The sequence below is a fragment of the Canis lupus genome, chromosome 17, assembly GCF_011100685.1.
Source record: "Canis lupus familiaris isolate Mischka breed German Shepherd chromosome 17, alternate assembly UU_Cfam_GSD_1.0, whole genome shotgun sequence".
Taxonomy (NCBI): Eukaryota; Metazoa; Chordata; class Mammalia; order Carnivora; family Canidae; genus Canis; species Canis lupus.
Genome location: NC_049238.1, coordinates 61,452,770 through 61,471,618, shown reverse-complemented (window position 1 = coordinate 61,471,618; position 18,849 = coordinate 61,452,770). Strand labels below are relative to the sequence as shown.

General features: G+C 45.1%; 1 protein-coding gene across 1 annotated transcript; it reads left to right on the top strand.

The window, feature by feature from the left end:
- Positions 1-6,185: 6,185 nt before the first annotated feature.
- On the top strand, positions 6,186-18,097 carry TDRKH (tudor and KH domain containing). Its single transcript, XM_038562269.1, has 14 exons — positions 6,186-6,326; positions 10,466-10,614; positions 11,329-11,435; positions 12,022-12,211; positions 13,112-13,251; positions 13,349-13,676; positions 14,791-14,951; positions 15,165-15,337; positions 15,557-15,621; positions 16,104-16,255; positions 16,488-16,589; positions 16,861-16,957; positions 17,141-17,228; positions 17,408-18,097. The coding sequence occupies exons 2-13, from the start codon at positions 10,491-10,493 to the stop codon at positions 17,191-17,193; spliced, it is 1,692 nt and encodes a 563-aa protein (XP_038418197.1). The 5' UTR covers positions 6,186-6,326; positions 10,466-10,490; the 3' UTR covers positions 17,194-17,228; positions 17,408-18,097.
- Positions 18,098-18,849: the final 752 nt, after the last annotated feature.

The following is an 18,849-nucleotide window of genomic DNA, read 5'->3' as shown; positions in this document are numbered from 1 at the left end:
CTGCCTCTCTCTGTGCCTCTTGTGAATAGTTTAAAACAAACAAAAAGAAATCCTAGATGCCAGCAACAGAGCCTCTCACATTTTGGAGGCTTCAGATTTCCTGGGTCCTTTTCTGGGTTCTAACCTCAACAATCTCTTAGGTTATAGAGAAGCTGCTTGGGAATTTCCAGTGTGGCAGAATAATCTATGAACTATTTCAGCAGGTGAGGGTCTGGGGGGAAAGGCTGAGGACAAGCCTGCCTGGTCTCTCTGGCGTCCGTCATAGGCAAGGAAAAAAGGCCGGGAAAGACAGAGTGGATGTTAGCATAGGTCAAAGCAGCTTCTCCCTTTTCCTGTTCCACTCCTCCCACCAGCTTCCCTCTCTCAGGGAGAGACAGGAGACTTCAGGTAGGGAGGAACTTTTGCTCAAAGCAGTGAGTATGTGGTGATTCAGGATGGAGAGCACTTGATACCAAGGACTCCTGAGTCCTCTTCCTCCAAACTACTCTGTAAGGAAAATTAAGTAGGCAGGCATAGAGCTGAGTGGTGGAGGCCACATATGCAGGGGACACCTGCCACAATCCATCAGTCTGATCTAAAGACTAAAGAGCAGCACAGCATAATTGCTGACTCTAAGGCCCAACCTCTGGGTTGGGTTGCTGGTTTCTGATGCAGAGCCTTGCATCATGGGGGAGGAAGGGGTAACTCCTACAACAAAGAAAAAAATGACTGTTTTCTAAAAAAACAGATGACTGGGGGATCCCTGGGTGGCTCAGCGATTTAGTGCCTGCCTTTGGCCCAGGGCGTGACCCTGGAGTCCTGGGATCAAGTCCTACATCGGGCTCCCTGCATGGAGCCTGCTTCTCCCTCTGCCTGTGTCTCTGCTTCTCTCCCTCTCTCTCTCATGAATAAATAAAATCTTAAAAAAAAAAGAAAAACAGATGGCTGAACACTGTTTGACTGGACTGTTTGCTTGTTGTCCAAGAAGGGAACTCTGAGTTCCAGAGCAAAGGCTATGGAACCAGGCTACTGCCTTTGAGAACCCCTCACTGCCCAGCCCTCTAGCTGAAGTCCCCTTTCCTGTTTGGCTTATTGAATGGAAACACCTGCTAACTGAATGTTCTGTAAAACGCAGACCTTAAGTTAACTGGTATCACCTACTCCTGCACCCTGTTTAGAGCACCCCTTCAAGGAAAAAGGACAGACTCTTCGGAACTTAATAGGAGAAAACAGAAACTGCAATTCACCGAATCCCAGCCTCATAACCCTATCTTGACTTGGGCTCTTGGAGGGGTGCATGAGATGACAAATCCCAAATAGGATTTGAGAGTTTGGAATCCTCTCACCTGGAACTATCCCTTCTGCCCAACCTCCCTGCTCAGCCAAATTAGAAGTTAATTAGAAGTCAACCTTCCTTTAAAAAATTAAGGGGGAAAAAAAAAGTGATTACAACTGGTTTTCTGCTGCTCTGATTAAGAAATTCCTCATGTGGTTAATTTGTAATCCTTTTTTTTTTTAAAAAAAGATTTTATTTATTTATGAGAGAAACACACACACACACAGAGAGAGAGAGAGAGAGAGGCGCAGAGACACAGGCAGAGGGAGAAGCAGGCTCCATGCAGGGAGCCCGACATGGGATTTGATCCCAGGTCTCCAGGATCACACCCCAGGATGAAGGCGGCACTAAACCACTGAGCTACTGGGGCTGCCCATTAATTTGTAATCCTTTTTGCCCACCACGTCCTATTGGAGCTAGAAGGTAATGGATCCATAAAGCAGGCCTGCACTTTCTACAGCAACAATGGACATTCTTCCTTGAGTCTGAACTATTCCTTTACCTTTTTGAAAGTAAAAATGGCTATTGCAACCAAGGCACTCAAATACCAAGGAATAATCTTAACAAGAAATATGGGAGAATCCCTGGGTGGCTCAGCAGTTTAGCGCCTGCCTTCTGCCCAGGGCATAATCCTGGAAACCCAGGATCGAGTCCCACGTCAGGCTCCCTGCATGGAGCCTGCTTCTCCCTCTCCCTCTCTCTCATGAATAAATAAAATCTTAAAAAAACAAAAAGCAGAAGTATGTTATCCAACAAGTCCTTTTCACACATTGCTGATGAGAGAATATAAAGCTTCTGCGGAGGCAATTTGGTAATACATAACACCTTTACCAAATTTTTTTCAAATATGGCTGATGGAATGAAAATGAGAAGTCTTTGGGAGGGAGGGAATTTGCAAAATTGTATCCTAATGAAAAAATGCACATAAATCTTTGACCTAGTATTCACAGCCCTAAGGATTTATTATACATATATACAAAAGCCAGATGAAATATACTTGGGTAGCAACATAATATGAAAGGCTTGTTTAAAAATATCTTAATCTAACCCGCAGGCTACTGTGAAACTTACTACGAAGCAGATACACGTGCTGCTATGGTCAGGTATCTAGGCTATACAAAAGGAAATTGCAAAAAATATCAACTGAGTAAAAAATATATATAAGATGCATATAACGTATGCATATAACATGGGTATGTTTGCTACATTATATTTTGTGAAAAATTTACAAGAATCCCATAAAACTGGCTGCCTCTTGAGGGAAGGGAGCCCTTATTCACTGTAATAACCTTTTGTGCCTACGAATTTTGTAGAATGCGTATTACTTATTCAAAATGCACATTTTAAAAGTCAATACAGGGATCCCTGGGTGGCGCAGAGGTTTGGCGCCTGCCTTTGGCCCAGGGCGCGATCCTGGAGACCCGGGATCGAGTCCCACGTCGGTCTCCCGGTGCATGGAGCCTGCTTCTCCCTCTATGTCTCTGCCTCTCTCTCTCTCGTAAATAAATAAAAAATTAAAAATAAAAAAAATAAAAAATAATAAAAATCAATACAAATCGAAACCCTGAGGCCCAAAGGCATCGACTCCCTAGTTGACCAAAGATACAGTCTGGCGTCCCCTGAGCATCCACGGAGAGCTCACCGTGTGCCGGGCACAGCGACAGAGCTGCTGCAGAGAGCTCCGGGCTACCGGGAGCGCCGCACCCCAACCCCGGGGGCGCCCGGCCGCGGAGGGGGTCCGGCTCGGGAGGAGGCTCCCGCCGCCCAGAGGCGCTCACAGGCCCAACCGTCCCGTCCTTGACCGTCCCAGGCCCGGGTCCTGGACGGCGGCTGCAATGCCTCCTCCGAAGGGAACCGCCGCCCTCCGCACAAGTGCCCCCCCCACCCCCACCCCCGGCTGTGCCCTCGCGCCGGTCCCCTCCGCCCCTGCGGAGGGCGCGCCCCTGTGCCCCCCGCCCTCGCCGCGTGCCCGCCCCGCTCCCGCGCGCAGCTCCTCCGTCCACCTCTCCGCGCGGGCCCTTCCGTGCGTCCCCAGGGCCTGCCGCGGGTCAGGACGGGTCCCGGCAGGACAGCACCGAGGAGGCCAGTGGCGCGGCGCCGCCCGTCGAGGGGCCGCTCTCCGCGAGGTACCTGGGGGCCGGTGGCGAGGCGTGGCTGTGCCCTGCGGCGCTCGTGGCCTAGCGACGGCGACGCGCACGCGTGACCCCACGCCCTCGCACCTCGGCCCCCGCCCGCGGTAATTGGCCCGAGGCGGGCTGGCGGCGCTCCGAGAGCCTCTAACTGGCTGCCTAATTCTCAGCAGGTGCCGCCGGGGGGCAGCGGCTGACTTCCCGGGCCCCGACTGGCCAGCGCCCGGGCCGGCGCATCCCGGTGATTGGCTGCCAGCGCGCCGCAGCCCCGTCACTCAGGGGCAGCCCGCGGGAGGATTGGTCGCCGCGCGAGCCTGGCGCTGATTGGTGCGGCCGGGCTGCAGGGGCGGGGAAGCGGGGGCTGAAGCGTGGCGGGCGGGGCGCGAGGAGGGAGGCGGCGGCCGGCGGGGCGCGGGGCTAGGTGCGAGGAGCGCGGCGGAGCGCGGCAGCTGACTGGAGGAGCGGTAATGGCGGGGGCCGGGCCGAGGGCCGAGGGCTGAGGGCTGAGGGCCGCGGAGCGCGGCGGCTGACTGGACGGGCGGTAAAGGCGCCGGGGGACAGGCTGGGGAGAGCGGGCGGCCGGGCGGGGGGGAGGTGGCGGCGGAGGAGGCGTCGCCGCCGCCGCCGCCGCCGCGCCCCGGGTGTGAGCTTCCAACCGCCCCGGGACGTGCTCGGGCCCACAGCGACCGCTGCCCGCGTGTTCGCCCCCAGCTGGTGGGGCTCCTCGGACGGGCTGTGTTTGAGACGAGAACCGCCGTCAGTGGAGCAGTTTGCCTCGTATTTTCTCCAGTTTTTTTCCTCCGGTATCTCTAAAAGGATGGCTCCTTGAGTCGGGGGTTTGTTTACCAGTCTCGCTTCTCACCAAGCAGATCTCCCCCGTGGGTTCGGGCTGAAGACTCCCCTATCGAAGCCACGTTTTTATTCTCGTCTCAACGTGAAACGGGTTGGCTTTCTTCACTCGTTGGGTAAAAATCAGTGTGGCAAGGATGAGAAAACTGAGCAAGCTGCTTCAGTGCAACAAGCCCGTCACCATGTTCCAGCTACTCTGTAGGTTCTGGTTGTTAGGAGATAAGGGGATGAGAGGTCCTGGCCCCCATGGAGCTTGCTACATTCTTAAGATGAGGTGACTCCCAACGATGTTTCTAAAATAACACAAAAGTAAGCTTTCCTTATGCCTATTAAATAGTCAGCAACTGTTTCGTGTAAATGTCAAGAAATTTCAAAATTGGCTTCTGAAAAGCATCCTTTGTATGTCTCACCTTGACATGATCCACGTGTCTCCTCTTTACTCAGCTTCCCTTAGAAACTGTTGGGTGTTTTTTGTTTGTTTTTTTAGAAACTATGATCTTAAATCCAACCTTTTCACGTTCAATTTGAAGTAATAAAATCAAACACAAGCTGGCACTCAGTACTATGGTTATATCCCTGGTGCCATTGTATTGTTTCCCCACTTATTTTTAAAGAGAAATCAAACGAACTAATATGCACATAATCGCAAAATCATACTTGATGAATCAAGTAGGTATTCATTCTTTGAGACTTCAGCTAACTCGACATAAACTTCATTTGTAATATGTGAAAAGGAGTTGAGTGAAACTTAGGTTTCAATTAAAATAGAAGTTACCTAATTTATCCTTGTCGTGGACTTTCATCTTCCCACCACTACATTCCTTCCACCACCAGATCATTAATATTGTGTCTCAAACACCAAGTGCTCAAATGAGAAACCTGATAGGGGGCTCCTTGAATCAATTATTAGGTCTTGTGTAGTCTACCTGTTAAAACTCTCCTCCTTGTCATCTCCATCATTGGCACCTGAACTAGCCTCTAAATTGGTCTCCCTACCCCCCCCCCCCACTTGCTGCCCTCAATTCATTCTCACTACAGACACAGCAGTTAAGAATCACAAGCAACATATGTTGTGAAAGGATGTTTGGAGTACTATGGAAGCCCATGGTAATGAAACCCAACCAAGCATAGACGGTCAGGATGGCGGGGGGGGGGGGGGGGGGAGGGGGGGGGCGCGAGGGGTGAGGGAGTTGGCAGCAGAGCCAGAGGAATATCAGATGTTAGATTTTTTTTTTTTTTTTGCCTTGATCTTGATAGTTTCTGAACTGGGGTGAAAATGCTATTAGTTCTTTGAGTCTCCTTAAAGAGGTCCCTTTGTGACTGGTCTTCAAACCACATTGTGTACTGCATTGTATAGAAGTGACTGACTATATAACCTTAGGGAAATCCCTTTATTTCACTTGGCTTCAGTTTCCCCAGTTGGAACGTTATTAGTAGAATCAGATCATTTCTTTGGTCCTTCCGATTCTAAAACTCTATGATTTCTTAGGCATAAATTGTGGCCAGAAAGGTGGTGTTAAAAGGGAAACAGCATTAGAGTGCTGATTAAGTTACTGCTCTGTTCACAAGATTTATTTCCCCAAATCTTTAATGCCTACAGACTCTTGCCTATCAAGTAAGACCTTCCCTGCTGGATAGGAAACCCCATGACTGAAGCTACCAAGTCTTTCTGAACTGTTGTATGCCCCAGAGCCAACCACACATTGAATACTCAGTATTTATTGGTTTGAATGCAGAAAAATGATTTGTATTTTAACAAGGTGGTTTCAATTCTGTGCCATCTAAGAAATCTTTTAAGTTTCGGTTCCACTCAGCTGTTACTTTAGCCAAGAATTTATATTGTCTCTGCACTGCCTCTAATTATTTGATTTGGTGGTCATTTTTCCTCCTAGACTGTATTTCAGGGCAAGAATTCTTATTCCTACTTGTGTTCCCAGCATGTGCAGCTGGTAACAAAGAACTAGCACTATAATAGTGAAGACAAGCTTTGCACTTCAGAGACCATATGAGAAAATATATGAAGTAACCACTAGGTAAAAGAAGTGAACTCTTTTTTTAGATACTCCAAATAAACTATCTCTTAATATAAGAAAATAGTCTGAGGTTCAAAAAATTCAAGAATTTAAGCAAAAATCTTTATGAAACAGAGCTTGTTTCCTTTGGTATATGCAAAAGTGATACCACCCAAACTTGCACAGAGAGCAGTGAAAGGTTTTATTTAAAGGTTAGGGGAAAAAATTTTTAAAAATAAAGGTGAGGAAAAGAGAGAAGCTGATTCTTTTTTTGATCCAGGTAAGAAAGGAACCTCATAACTCAAACACCCATTAAACTCCATTCTTTCCTTTCTACCTACCAAAAAAGGAAAAAAAGCAACCGTATTCCTCCATGTCTATACTAGATCTCCAAAAGGGATATATACTGTATATATTGGATCTTCTTACTGAGTAATGAATTGCCTGAAATAACAAGACACTTGAAAAAGTATTTTTTCTGTTCCAGGCCTGATTGAGCAAGAGAATGGATGAAATTTATTTAAAGCTATTGGCTAAAAACATAGGCAAACTTCTGGAGTTTCTATCACATTTAGAGTCAAAGTTTTATTCCTGAATAGGTCCTGTATTAATGAGTATATTTTTAGCCTTCCTGGAATACAACCAGTTTTTTTTAAAGGTAAAAAAAATGGGCAGCCCGGTGGCTCAGCGGTTTAGCGCCACCTTCAGCCCAGGGCCTGATCCTGGAGACCCGGAATTGAGTCCCACGTCGGGCTCCCTGCATGGAGCCTGCTTCTCCCTCTGCCTGTGTCTCTGCCCCAACCCCTCTCTGTCTCTCTGTGTGTCTCTCATGAATAAATAAAATCTTAAAAAACAATTTCTTGGATATCATAATCATCTGGGTTGAATTTGTGTACCTGGAGGCAAATCATAGCATAAAATTATATTTTCTTATTTTTAAAGATATTTATTCGTGAGAGACACAGAGGCAGAGTCACAGGCAGAGGGAGAAGCAGGCTCCCTGCAGGAGCCTGATGTGGGACTCGATCCTGAAACTTTGGGATCACGCCCTGAGTCAAAGGCAGACGCCCAACCACTGAGCCACTCAGGCATCCCTTCACTAGTGTTTATTAATCTTGAATTTCCTGAATAAAGACACCAAGTACTGTTCTGCTGAGTCTGTGTAAGAGAAAGGGGGGGGGGGCTTCTAAAGTCACTTTGTTAGGTTTTTAATAACCAAATAATAACCCAGACCCTGGGTAAGAAGCTGGGTAACCTCTCTAAGCATATATATTCCTCTGTAAAACTGGAGTTGACATTTCCTACCTTACAGAATTGCATAGCGATTAAGTTAATGGAAGTAAAGTGCCTGGTGGCATAGTAGCTACTCAGCACATTTATCTTTTCATCTTTTTCATCCTTAGTGCCACAATAACATCTAACACATGGAAGTGCTTAATAAATGTGGTTGACCTAGCTTGCTTGAAGCCAGTCTAGAGGACATAGGCATAACAGACACACACAGTTGCATACAGTGTGAACGAGTGCTATCATGGAAGTATCATAAGGGCAGCATGAGCTAAGGAGAAACCTACCCTAAGTCAGCTAGGGGAAATCCCACAGGCCTCAAAAGTGTAGTAGTAGAACTGAGACGTGAGGAAGGAGTAGGGTTTTGCCAGAGAGACCAGATGGGCTAAGGTGTATAACCAGAAAGAAGTGACACAAGGCCAGAGCAGGGACACACAGGCACATAGAGCATGTCCTGTCCCCCTGGTAGCAGTGGAATTAAGAGTATAAGGTTGTGAAAGTCATAGGCAGAGATCGGATTATAAAGAACTTTTCATGCCATTAATGAGTTTTTATGTAGACAACAGAGTTGCTGAAGTTTATTCATTCAACAAATATTTATTGATTAGCTACTGTGTGCTAAGCACTGATGAACAAAACAAAATTCCTGCTCTGTGGAGTGTACATTCTATTGGAAATACAATCAAAATGAAGACATCACAGGTCATTATGATAGCTCTGGCTTATAATCATATAGTGAGATTGAAAACCACTGGGAGGCTTTGAGTGGATGAATAATGTTATTGACATCAGCTGTTGAGAATAAACTGGACAATGGCAAATACCAGAATATAATGGATTGCAATAATCTAGACAAAAGAAATATTGGTGGTCTTAGCAGTGGAGAGGCAAAATGTGGTCAGATTCTGGAAAATCTGAAGGTACAATAAATAGGATTTGCTGACAGGCTAACGGTGCTATTTGAGGGAGAAGATGAATAAATTTTTTTACCTGAGAGAGTAAAAGAATGGACTTGTCTTTACTAAGTCAGCCAAGACCACAGGCAGAGGGTAAGATCGGGAGCTCAGCGTTGTACCTGTTAAGTTTGAGATGCCTATTAGATATCCAATGGAGACGTCTCATAGGCAGTTGGTATACAAACCTGAAGTTCAGGAGAATGGTCCTACCTGGATCTATGAATTTGGGAGTTACCATTATACAGATGGGATTTAAAGCCAAGCTGTGAATGAAACTTGGTGAGATCACTAAGGAAGTGAGGTAGAACCCACAAGAGGGCATAGGACAGAGCTCTGGGGTGTTGCAGTGTTTAGAGGTTACAAGCAGGAGAAGAAAACTGACCGATGGAGCACCCAGAAAGGGAGAAGGAAAACCAGAAGGGTGCTATTGTGGAAGCCAAGTGAAGAAAGGGTCAGAGCAGGGGGCAGTCCTCAGTTGTGCCAGATACAGGGGCGAGGGCATGTAGAGTGAAGACAGAGAATTGGTCATTGTGACGTCCCTGGAGACCTTGGCAAGAGCAGTGGGAGTGGATTCAAGAGAAATTGAGCACAAGAGTATTGGCACTGGTGAGTTTTCCTATAAAAGGAAGGGAAGAAATCAGAAGTGTTTGGAGGAATAAGTGGAATCAAGAGAGGATTTTCTTTAAGAAATAAGAAACAGTGGCATGTTTGCTGAAAGAGATCCAGTAGAGAGGAAAACATCAACAATACATGAGAAGGAAGGAGAGCAACAACACTTTTATGAGAGCCTTCAGTGCCAGGAGTAGAGACAGTTCATCCATGGCCACAGAAAGATTTGAGCATAGATAGGGGTAGGTGGGTAATTGTGGTAGAACTGAGTTAATATTTTCTCAGAATGCTGTACTTTCTCAGTGGCATAGGAAATAAGGAAGATACCAGATGAGAGTGAGGATGGAGGAAGTGCTAGAGGCTTGAGAAGAAATAGTATGAATTGTCTGGAAGGGTGAGAGAAGTTATAAGAAAATCTAGTGATGATGTAAAGATTAGCTTGGCAGCAAAATGAAGGTACAGTATCAGTCTAAGAATAATGAGGCCATTGCAGTGGTCCAAATGAGATCTGATGAGCTGAATCCAGCACAGTTGATGTTGGATGTTAGCATCTAGGTATTCATTGAAGCTGCAGGTGTAGATGAAATTGCCATGGACCGCAGAGTGGCAGTAGCAGTGGAGAGAGGCCATGGGAAGACAAGCCCAAGGCTGTAAAAACGCTTCCAGGGAAAGAGGAGGAGAAACCAAGAGAAAGGTCCCAGAGGTGAGATTAGGTAGGGCTTATACATGCCATCTAGGTTGACTATCTGGGAAGTTGTAGTTTTGGTGAAGGAGCAGGGCAGACATCCTTTCAGTGTTAGCTGAGAAATAAATAGAAATCAGGAGTATAGATAAAAGAAAAAAAATAGAAGGAGCAGAACCTGAAACTGGACCTGAAAAGCCACTCTTTGCAGAGACTACAGCTTCTGGAAAGCCCTAGAGGCATGGAAGGGCACAGATAAGGGATTTTAAGTAGTCTGATGTGAAATCTGAAGGCTTATTTTTGTAGTGTTTGATTCATTTAATAATTTTTTTGTTCCTTCATCTTATAAAATTGTGGTCAATGTATGCTTTTCTTTGGGAGGGGGAGGGAATGAAGTATGTCTCTAATTGTATATGTCCCTTGGTAACTTTTAAAAATACCCTGAGACCTTTTACATGAAGTAGGTTTTAGAAGAAAAAAAAAGATTTTGAGATGGCTCAAGCTCTTGTTTTGGAAAGGTAGGCAGTAGTATTCTTTTTAATAATGCTGTAATATGTTCCCATGCCTCTCTGCCAATCATAAAGACATAGGATGAAAGCTTCTTTTCCGTCACTTACTTATTTCAGGATGTAAGTCTGAATACAGCAGAAAATGTCCACTGAACGAACTTCTTGGACAAGTTTGTCCACTATTCAGAAAATAGCACTGGGCCTTGGGATCCCAGCCAGCGCAACGGTTGCCTATATCCTATACCGCAGATACAGGGAAAGCAGAGGTATGTGAACCCCCCCCCCCCTCCGGGTGTACATATGGAGATGTTCAAACTGTGCTCTGGCCTTGTTAAATTGAAATGAAAGTTTTCCTTGGTGGACTGGATATGTCTGTTGGGATGTAATTGGCTTTCTGTGAGGGATCTTTGAAACTAGTTTCTTCTTTTCTTTGTTTTTAATGTGCAGCTAGTCTGAATTGATAAGCTCATTTTATAATTCTATTTATCTGTTCCCTTCAACAGCAGCACTACAATGGGTTCTTTTTTGATCTTTTTTGTAAGCGTCTATACTTCTCCTTTTTATACACTCCCTGTATTTAGTTGTTACAAGGGTAATCATAGGGTCACGTTTCCCTACAGGCTGGACCTAGAGAAAGGATTTAGGTACAAATGGAAGTTCTGAGCCCAGTGGACTCCTTTTAGCCTTCATTCTTCTCCAGGAGTCCTCTCCTGGGAGATACAGTTTACGCAGAATCCAGCACCCTTTCCTTGCAGGTCCAAATGCTTTCCACATTTTAGCATCTGAGATAGGATTCCAGAGACAGTGCCCATCTTCCAGTCTTCTGAGACTCTCCAGTTCCTACTCAGATGCTGCTTCTCCTTGTCATTATGGTTGAGATCTTTGTTCTATCTCATGGATCATTCTCCTTGACAGCTAGCTTCAGGGGAGGGCTGGGGTACTTTGGATGCTAAGTCTGATCTGAGCCATGATCTGTGCAGAAGAGCGGTTGACATTTGTTGGGGAGGACGACATCGAAATAGAGATGCGAGTTCCCCAGGAGGCTGTGAAGCTCATCATTGGCCGGCAAGGAACCAATATTAAACAGGTAAGTGTGCAAGCAGGCAGTTGGCTTTCCCAGGGATTGATTCTGCTTAATCTTGCTTCCCTCCTCTGCCTCCACTCACACTATGTATGTTTTTAGAAAATACAGAACTTTTAGCTAACTATGCTCTTTTCCTTCTAGAGAGGAGTCCTACTTCCTAGAAAATGAAGGACTCAGTTAGAAATGGGGATTTTTGATTGTATGATTCTCAGCTTGGTATAGCTTGAACCATTCTTTTCTATTATGGAATTAATGAGCCCTTATTGTTAGTAAATGTTGAATTGCTGCCGAATTTTTCTTTTGTTCATTTGAAATGTCAAGAAAACAAAATATTTGATTCTCTATCCAAATAAAATTAGGGGGAAAGAGGGTTGGAAACACAAAGAGAAACTGTTTTGAATTAACTGCTATTTGAGGTTACCTTTGTCATTAATAGTCTTTCATAAGTACAGGTAATTGAGGACTGCTTATAGCATCCTGATTTAGCTAATTACTGTCCAGTTCCATCTACCTCCAGGGTTACGTTGAGAGTATACCTAGCTGACGAGCTGTTTCCAGAGCGTACAGCCATGTATCCTTTTCTCTGCAGCTACGGAAACAGACAGGTGCTCGGATTGATGTGGACACAGAGGATGTAGGTGATGAGCGGGTGCTGCTTATCAGTGGGTTTCCTGTTCAGGTGTGCAAGGCCAAAGCAGCCATCCATCAGATCCTGACAGAGAATACCCCAGTGTCTGAGCAGCTCTCAGTTCCCCAGAGATCCGTGGGCAGGATCATAGGTACCACTGGACAGCTTCCTCTGCTTTTAACTTTTTTCTTCACCTTTGTCTTTCTTTCACGTCTTCTCAAGGATTTTTCCTGGCCTACTTCCCTTCACCTTGTGGGGGGTGGGGGCGTTTGGTGGTGGTGCTGGGGAGACATTGAGACCAGAGCTTTACTTTTTTAAAGAACCAGTAGTAAAGCAAAACCCATTACCTCGGGAAGGTATATGATCTGAACCTTACAAATAGATTCCAGAAGGGTTCGGGTAAATGTATTTACCTCATAATAGATATTTAAAGGGAAGCTAAGCCTGCTCGTTTTATCCCAGGTTTTTCATTTTCTTTTAAGATTGTATTTATTTATTTGAGAGAGAGAGAGCACAAACGGGGAGGGGCAGAGGGAGAAACAGACTCTCCACTAAGCAGGAAGCCCAACGTAGGGCTCAGGACTCCATCCCAGGACCCTGGGATCAGAACCTGAGCCAAAGCCAGACTCTTAACCAACTAAGCCACCAGGCACCCCCCAGAGCTGTCAAGATAGTAACCTGTTACACCTTCCCCAAGCACATTCCTTATGCTGCTACTAGAGACAGAGAAATGTCTGTCCTTGGTCCAATGTTTCAATATACTGTGTAGGATATCTTCTTATGAAGTGCCGGTGTAAAGTATGCTGAATGGTCAAAAAGTGGAAATGACATGAAGTTATACTAACCAAGAGTTTAGGTAAAAGAGAAAGAGCAGATAGGCCCTAGTCCCCTTCTTACAGTAAGAATTGCAGTAGCTCCTGCTTTCTATTCAGTATCTTATATTCTGTTCACTTTGGAAGTGACTCTTCTCTCCCAGTATATACAAAATAGTGATTCCTCTAGTAGTTTGGTGAGGAGGGAAGCACAAGTGTTTGTGTGCTTTTCAATGCAGGGAGAGGTGGGGAGACGATTCGTTCTATCTGTAAGGCCTCTGGAGCCAAAATTACCTGTGACAAAGAATCAGAGGGGACGTTACTACTATCAAGACTTATCAAAATCTCAGGAACACAGAAGGAAGTGGCAGCAGCCAAGGCAAGTAGCTAATAGGCCTGAATTGTGTCTAAGAATGAGAACCTTTTACTCCATCCTCGGTGAAAATATCTGGTCACAGAGCTCTCTCTTACTACAGCATTTGATACTGGAGAAAGTTTCAGAAGATGAAGAACTTCGGAAGAGAATTGCCCATTCTGCAGAAACCAGAGTCCCACGCAAACAGCCAATCAGTGTAAGAAGAGAGGAAGTCACCGAGTCTGGTGGAGCTGGAGAGCCAGCTTTGTGGAAAAACACTGGTACTGGCACAGAGCCAGAGCCAGCTACGACGCCACTGGGAGCTCCTTCCCAAAAAGGAGGTGGTGACATGGCTGGTGTAGGGCCAGAAGGTGCTTGGGAGAAACCCAATGGTGACAACTTTCAGAAATCTGGAGTCCAGACCAGTCCTGAGATGTCCATGTTTGAAAGTATGTAACAAAATGGAAACCCATTTGCTATATGGAAGATAGAATTACTGGCTTGGATAACCCAAAATAGGAAGCAGTAAAAGTAATTTGTTTTCTTGACAGCACTTATATAAGTCTCTTCACAGATGTTCCTTTGTATGGTAATATATTAGTATTAATATTTATTATTTATAATCCATATTAAATACTGTTAATACTTAGTATGGATAAATACTAATTCATTACTGTTTAATATTTAATATAAGTACTAATGATATTTAGTAACTAGGGTTAGTACTAAACATAAATAATAATTTTCGGAACACAAACCAGCTAGTGATTGAGAATGATACAGAAATATGCTACTTCATGGGGCCCCATGTGACTCTTGATCTCACGGTTGTAAGTTCAAGCCCCATGTGGGGTGTAGAGATTACTTAAAAATAAAATCTTAAAAAAATATACTAGTTCACAGGAAACTACTCTAAATATATCTAAAAGTAATATATCTAAAAATTGAATTTATGTGATATTCTTTCACAGATTTATTAAATAAGTAAAATACTCAGCCTGGTGGGGTTTTGTTGGTTTGTTTTGGCCTATCTCATTAGTGCTTTTAAAAATCATCACCGTTAAGAAGAATGAAGACTGTGAGCATCCTCTTCTGTGCATAGGTTCTGGGATGGGCAGGGAAGACCAGGGGCCCTAAGAGGTTTGCAGACTTGTTCAGGGTTACATAATGAGTTAGTGATAGAATGGATCTGGAATAGGCCCACCTATTTCCACTGGTTCATGCTGCAGCTAGCATATGGAGGATTTACCTTCATTATAATTGATGTCTGACTTGAATACATGGCAGATGATTAGGAATGTAAACTCTTACTACTCTGTTACATAGAAAGGTACACAGCTCAGCTTACTACCTTTCTTCAGGATAGTCTTGTAGGCTTCATCCAGTTGTCCCTCAATTGTTTTTTTAAATGGTAATAGCCAAAAAAAAAAAATTAAAAAAAAAATGTAATAGCCACTTGGTGTTTGTACCTCTGATAGAGAGGCCCCATTTCAACCAGAGATGCTTCTGATATGGTCACCAGCTTAGGATTCTGTAGCTTAGCTTGTTTATCCCTGTGTTTAGTCCCTAGTCCTGACTTCAGTTTTCATGCCGATGAGTTCCTGGAAGTCTACGTCTCTGCCTCCGAACATCCCAACCACTTCTGGATCCAAATCATTGGCTCCCGCAGCCTGCAGCTGGATAAGCTTGTCAGTGAGATGACCCAGCACTATGAGAATAGTCTAGTGAGTTGCCATAGGGGCAGGGCTGGGTTGAATGAAAAGGGGGCCTATTTTTTTTTCACTGTGATATGTTCTCTTTTCCTGGGAAGCAACTACTTGTTCTTTCTTCCTTCCAACTACTTGTTCTTTCTTCCTTCTTCCTCCTGCTTATCTTTTTTTTTTTTTTAGCCTGCCCATCTTAACTCTCCCCATTTTGATCCTTATCCTCATGTGCAGCCTGAAGACTTGACTGTGCATGTGGGAGACATTGTAGCAGCACCTTTACCTACAAACGGTTCCTGGTATCGAGCTCGGGTCCTTGGCACCTTGGAGAATGGGAACCTGGACCTGTACTTCGTTGACTTTGGAGATAATGGAGATTGCCCACTGAAGGACCTCCGAGCACTCAGGTCTGTGGAGGCCAGGATGGAGTCCCAGTTAACTCGGCCTTGGCCATAGCTGGTGGTGTGCTCTAGGCACTTCTCACTTAGGGGGATTGGGAAGAGAACCTACATACAGAGAGCAGATGATTATCTTCTCCAGCTGAGTTAATTGGTGATCTCTAGAAACAAGGACTATAAGAGATCCTTCCTGCACTGGGATTCTAATTTCAGTTTCTTTCACTTTAGGAGTGACTTCCTAAGCCTTCCATTTCAAGCAATAGAGTGTAGTCTGGCACGGATCGCCCCTTCAGGTAAATTTTTTTTTTTTTTTTTTTTTTTACATTTTTATTTATTTATGATAGTCACAGAGAGAGAGAGAGAGAAAGAGGCAGAGACACAGGCAGAGGGAGAAGCAGGCTCCATGCACCAGGAGCCCAACATGGGATTCGATCCCGGGTCTCCAGGATCGTGCCCTGGGCCAAAGGCAGGCGCTAAACCGCTGCGCCACCCAGGGATCCCCCCTTCAGGTAAATTGGTCATATCGCCTATTGACCTTGCCTCCACATAGAATAACTCTAATACAGCACATGGAAGGAATTCTCACATTCCCAGGCTTTTTGAGTTCTGGGGGCTCAGGTGTCTTTTCCTCCCCAGCAGAAGAAAGCAGCAACCTGGCAGGCAGACATACATACCTTCTGGAGTAGAAAGAGGTGGTTCCAATTTCTCTCTAGGGTGTAATCTCACCCCGTCAGTAGGGACCCCTTCTTAGGTTATCCCTGCAATCTTTTGCCAGGTGAACAGTGGGAAGAGGAAGCTTTGGATGAGTTTGACAGACTGACTCACTGTGCTGACTGGAAGCCCCTGATGGCCAAGATCTCCAGCTATGTCCAGACTGGGATCTCAACTTGGCCCAAGATTTACTTATATGATACTAGCAATGGGAAGGTACGACTGGGGTCCACTCATTGCTCACTGTCTCTTCAGTATATTTATAGTCTCATTCACTTTTTCTTTCCCAGAAACCATTATCTGATATTACTCCTACCTCACAAGATCCTGCTGCTTACTGTTCCCCACTAAAGGAATGTCTTTGAAGTATCAATCCTAACTCCTTAGTTCTTCAGATATTCCCTTCCCTATAGAAAGAACATCATTCCCTTTTCATTTTTCTTCTCAGAAACTTGATATTGGGTTAGAATTAGTTCGTAAAGGATATGCAGTTGAGCTTCCCGAAGACATGGAAGAAACCAGAGCTGTCCCAGACATGTTGCACGATGTGGTGAGTGAGCCATTGTGACTACATGCAGGGCACTGCCTCGGGGCAGACCTGGTGCCCAGAGAGACATGAGGGCTTCTAGTTAGGCGTGACATTTTGTGGAGAGCTTTCCTAAGGAGTTGTTACACAGGTTGGTCGATGGAAGCATTGTGTCTCTCTTGGTAGCCAAACTCAACTGCCTTAACCAGATCCTGTGGGCAAAATGATAGGGTGGCCTCTCCTTACCCACCAGCCAACACTGCATTCTTCCTTTTTCTCGTCTTCATCCCTATAGGCCACAGAAACAGATGTCTCTCTTGGCAGCATGCTCACTGAGCCCAAGAAGAGCCCTGGAGAGATAGCAAATACCCTGTCTTGCCTCAGCTTATCAGGTACAAGCTGCATTTCCTCCCTAGAGTATCTTTGGAAGTTACGGTTTTTCAATGAGTCTTTCCAAACTAGGGACGATGGTAAAAGTTGGCTCTTAAGCAAAGTGATCACTGAGCACTAAGAAGCCCATTTTCCCCTGAGTCTCCATGGCTGTGCCTAACTTCCCCTCCATTCCTTCTAAGCAGAAGCTGCCTCTATGTCTGGTGATGATAACCTGGAAGATGACTACTTACTCTGAAGTTGGCTTCAGCCACCTCTGCTGCCTGCTTTGCTGTGAGTGCAGCTCTCATCTGTCTGTAGCAACAGGAAAGTACAAGAGTGACAACAGGGGCCTTGCTTTATTCTCTTCCCTAGCCTGTCTCAACACTACTCTGCCACTGCTTTCCTGCAGCTTCACTCTCAGGTTGAGCCCTTTCAAGCTTTTTGTGTCTGTGTGTTTGTGTCTTTGGCAGGACTTGGCACAGGATTTGGTGCCTGGAGAGAGGGGCCTATGATAAAGAGATATGTGCAGTCCTTCCTCTATTACGTACGTGATCTGGCTTACTGTGGACCAAATGCATCCTCTTCTGTTGGACTACCAGAAAAAGTGTGGGGTAGAGGAGGATAAGTACATGTCCCTACAGGGGGATGTCTTCTTCCAGAGTTTGCTTCCAGGATGCTCAACATCTGGCTCACTGTTCTCTGCCAGACATTGATGTTTCTGCAAGGCTGTGTCCTTTCTGAGGCTGGGAAGCAGCCAGAAGTGATGATTCTGCAGACTTCTAACTCACCTCATCAGGTGACTCTGTTACTTAAAGGTTTTTGAGTGGTGAACTCAGACTACAGTTGAGTCAGGAGGCAGAAGCAGAAATCAACATGACTATGTTAAAAAGCCTCAGGAAATGGGAAGAAAACACTGCCTCCTGGCCTTAACTGCTGATATGTTATTGGAGATAGGTTCTTTGAAACAGTTGCTCCAGCTATTTCCCTGTAAACTTTGGTTAAAATATAAGTAGACAACGGGAGAGCGGCTCAGGAAATGTTCTAAAGTGCTAGTGTAGTATCTATATGTACACACACGTCCATAGAGTGAAAGAGAACTTATATGGCTGTTTGAATCATTTGGGGGGATTCTTTGCTGAATAAAGTTCTCAAGAAAATTATCAAAAACTAAATGTTGGTTGAATCAAGATGATGGTAGGCCTATGGGTATCCTCTGAACATAAACCTGGTAGAATTTGTCACACACCTCACAGGGATGGCCCATCTTTGAAACAAGTGTCCCTTCCATGCACAGATCCTATCCTTTCCCTAAGTTACTTCAGAATTAACCATTCACTAAGAACCAGACCAATTTAGGTTTAGGTTATGTAAATAACCCATTGGGGTGCCTGGGTTGGCTCAGTCGGTTAAGTATTGGACTCTTGATTTCAGCTCAGCTCATGATCTCAGGGTTGTGAGATCAGGCTCAGCTGGAATTCTGCTTGAGATTCTCTCCATCTGCCCCTCCACCACCACCATGACACTACACCCCACCCCCACCCACATATGTGTATTTTCTCAAAATCTTACACACACACACACACACACACACACACACACACACACAAACCCACCCAGACTAGATACTTGGAAGAAGAGGTCTGGGTTCTGGTGGATCTCCACTGTGAACTTACTCTTCAGGAACCATGTCCTCGTGTCCCCCACATTGTGGGCAGTACTGTGCAGCCAGTGAGAACTATGAGGTGACTTGGAAGTGGATATCAAAAGTAGCATAGTAATGTGGGTGGTGGATTAATGGCAAATGAACAGGGATGGCTTTTTAAGGACCAGTAAGGTGAATTGCAAAACTTAAAACTAGCACATAAGGATGCCTTGTGCAGTTTCTTTTTTTTTTTTTTTTTAAGATTTTTAT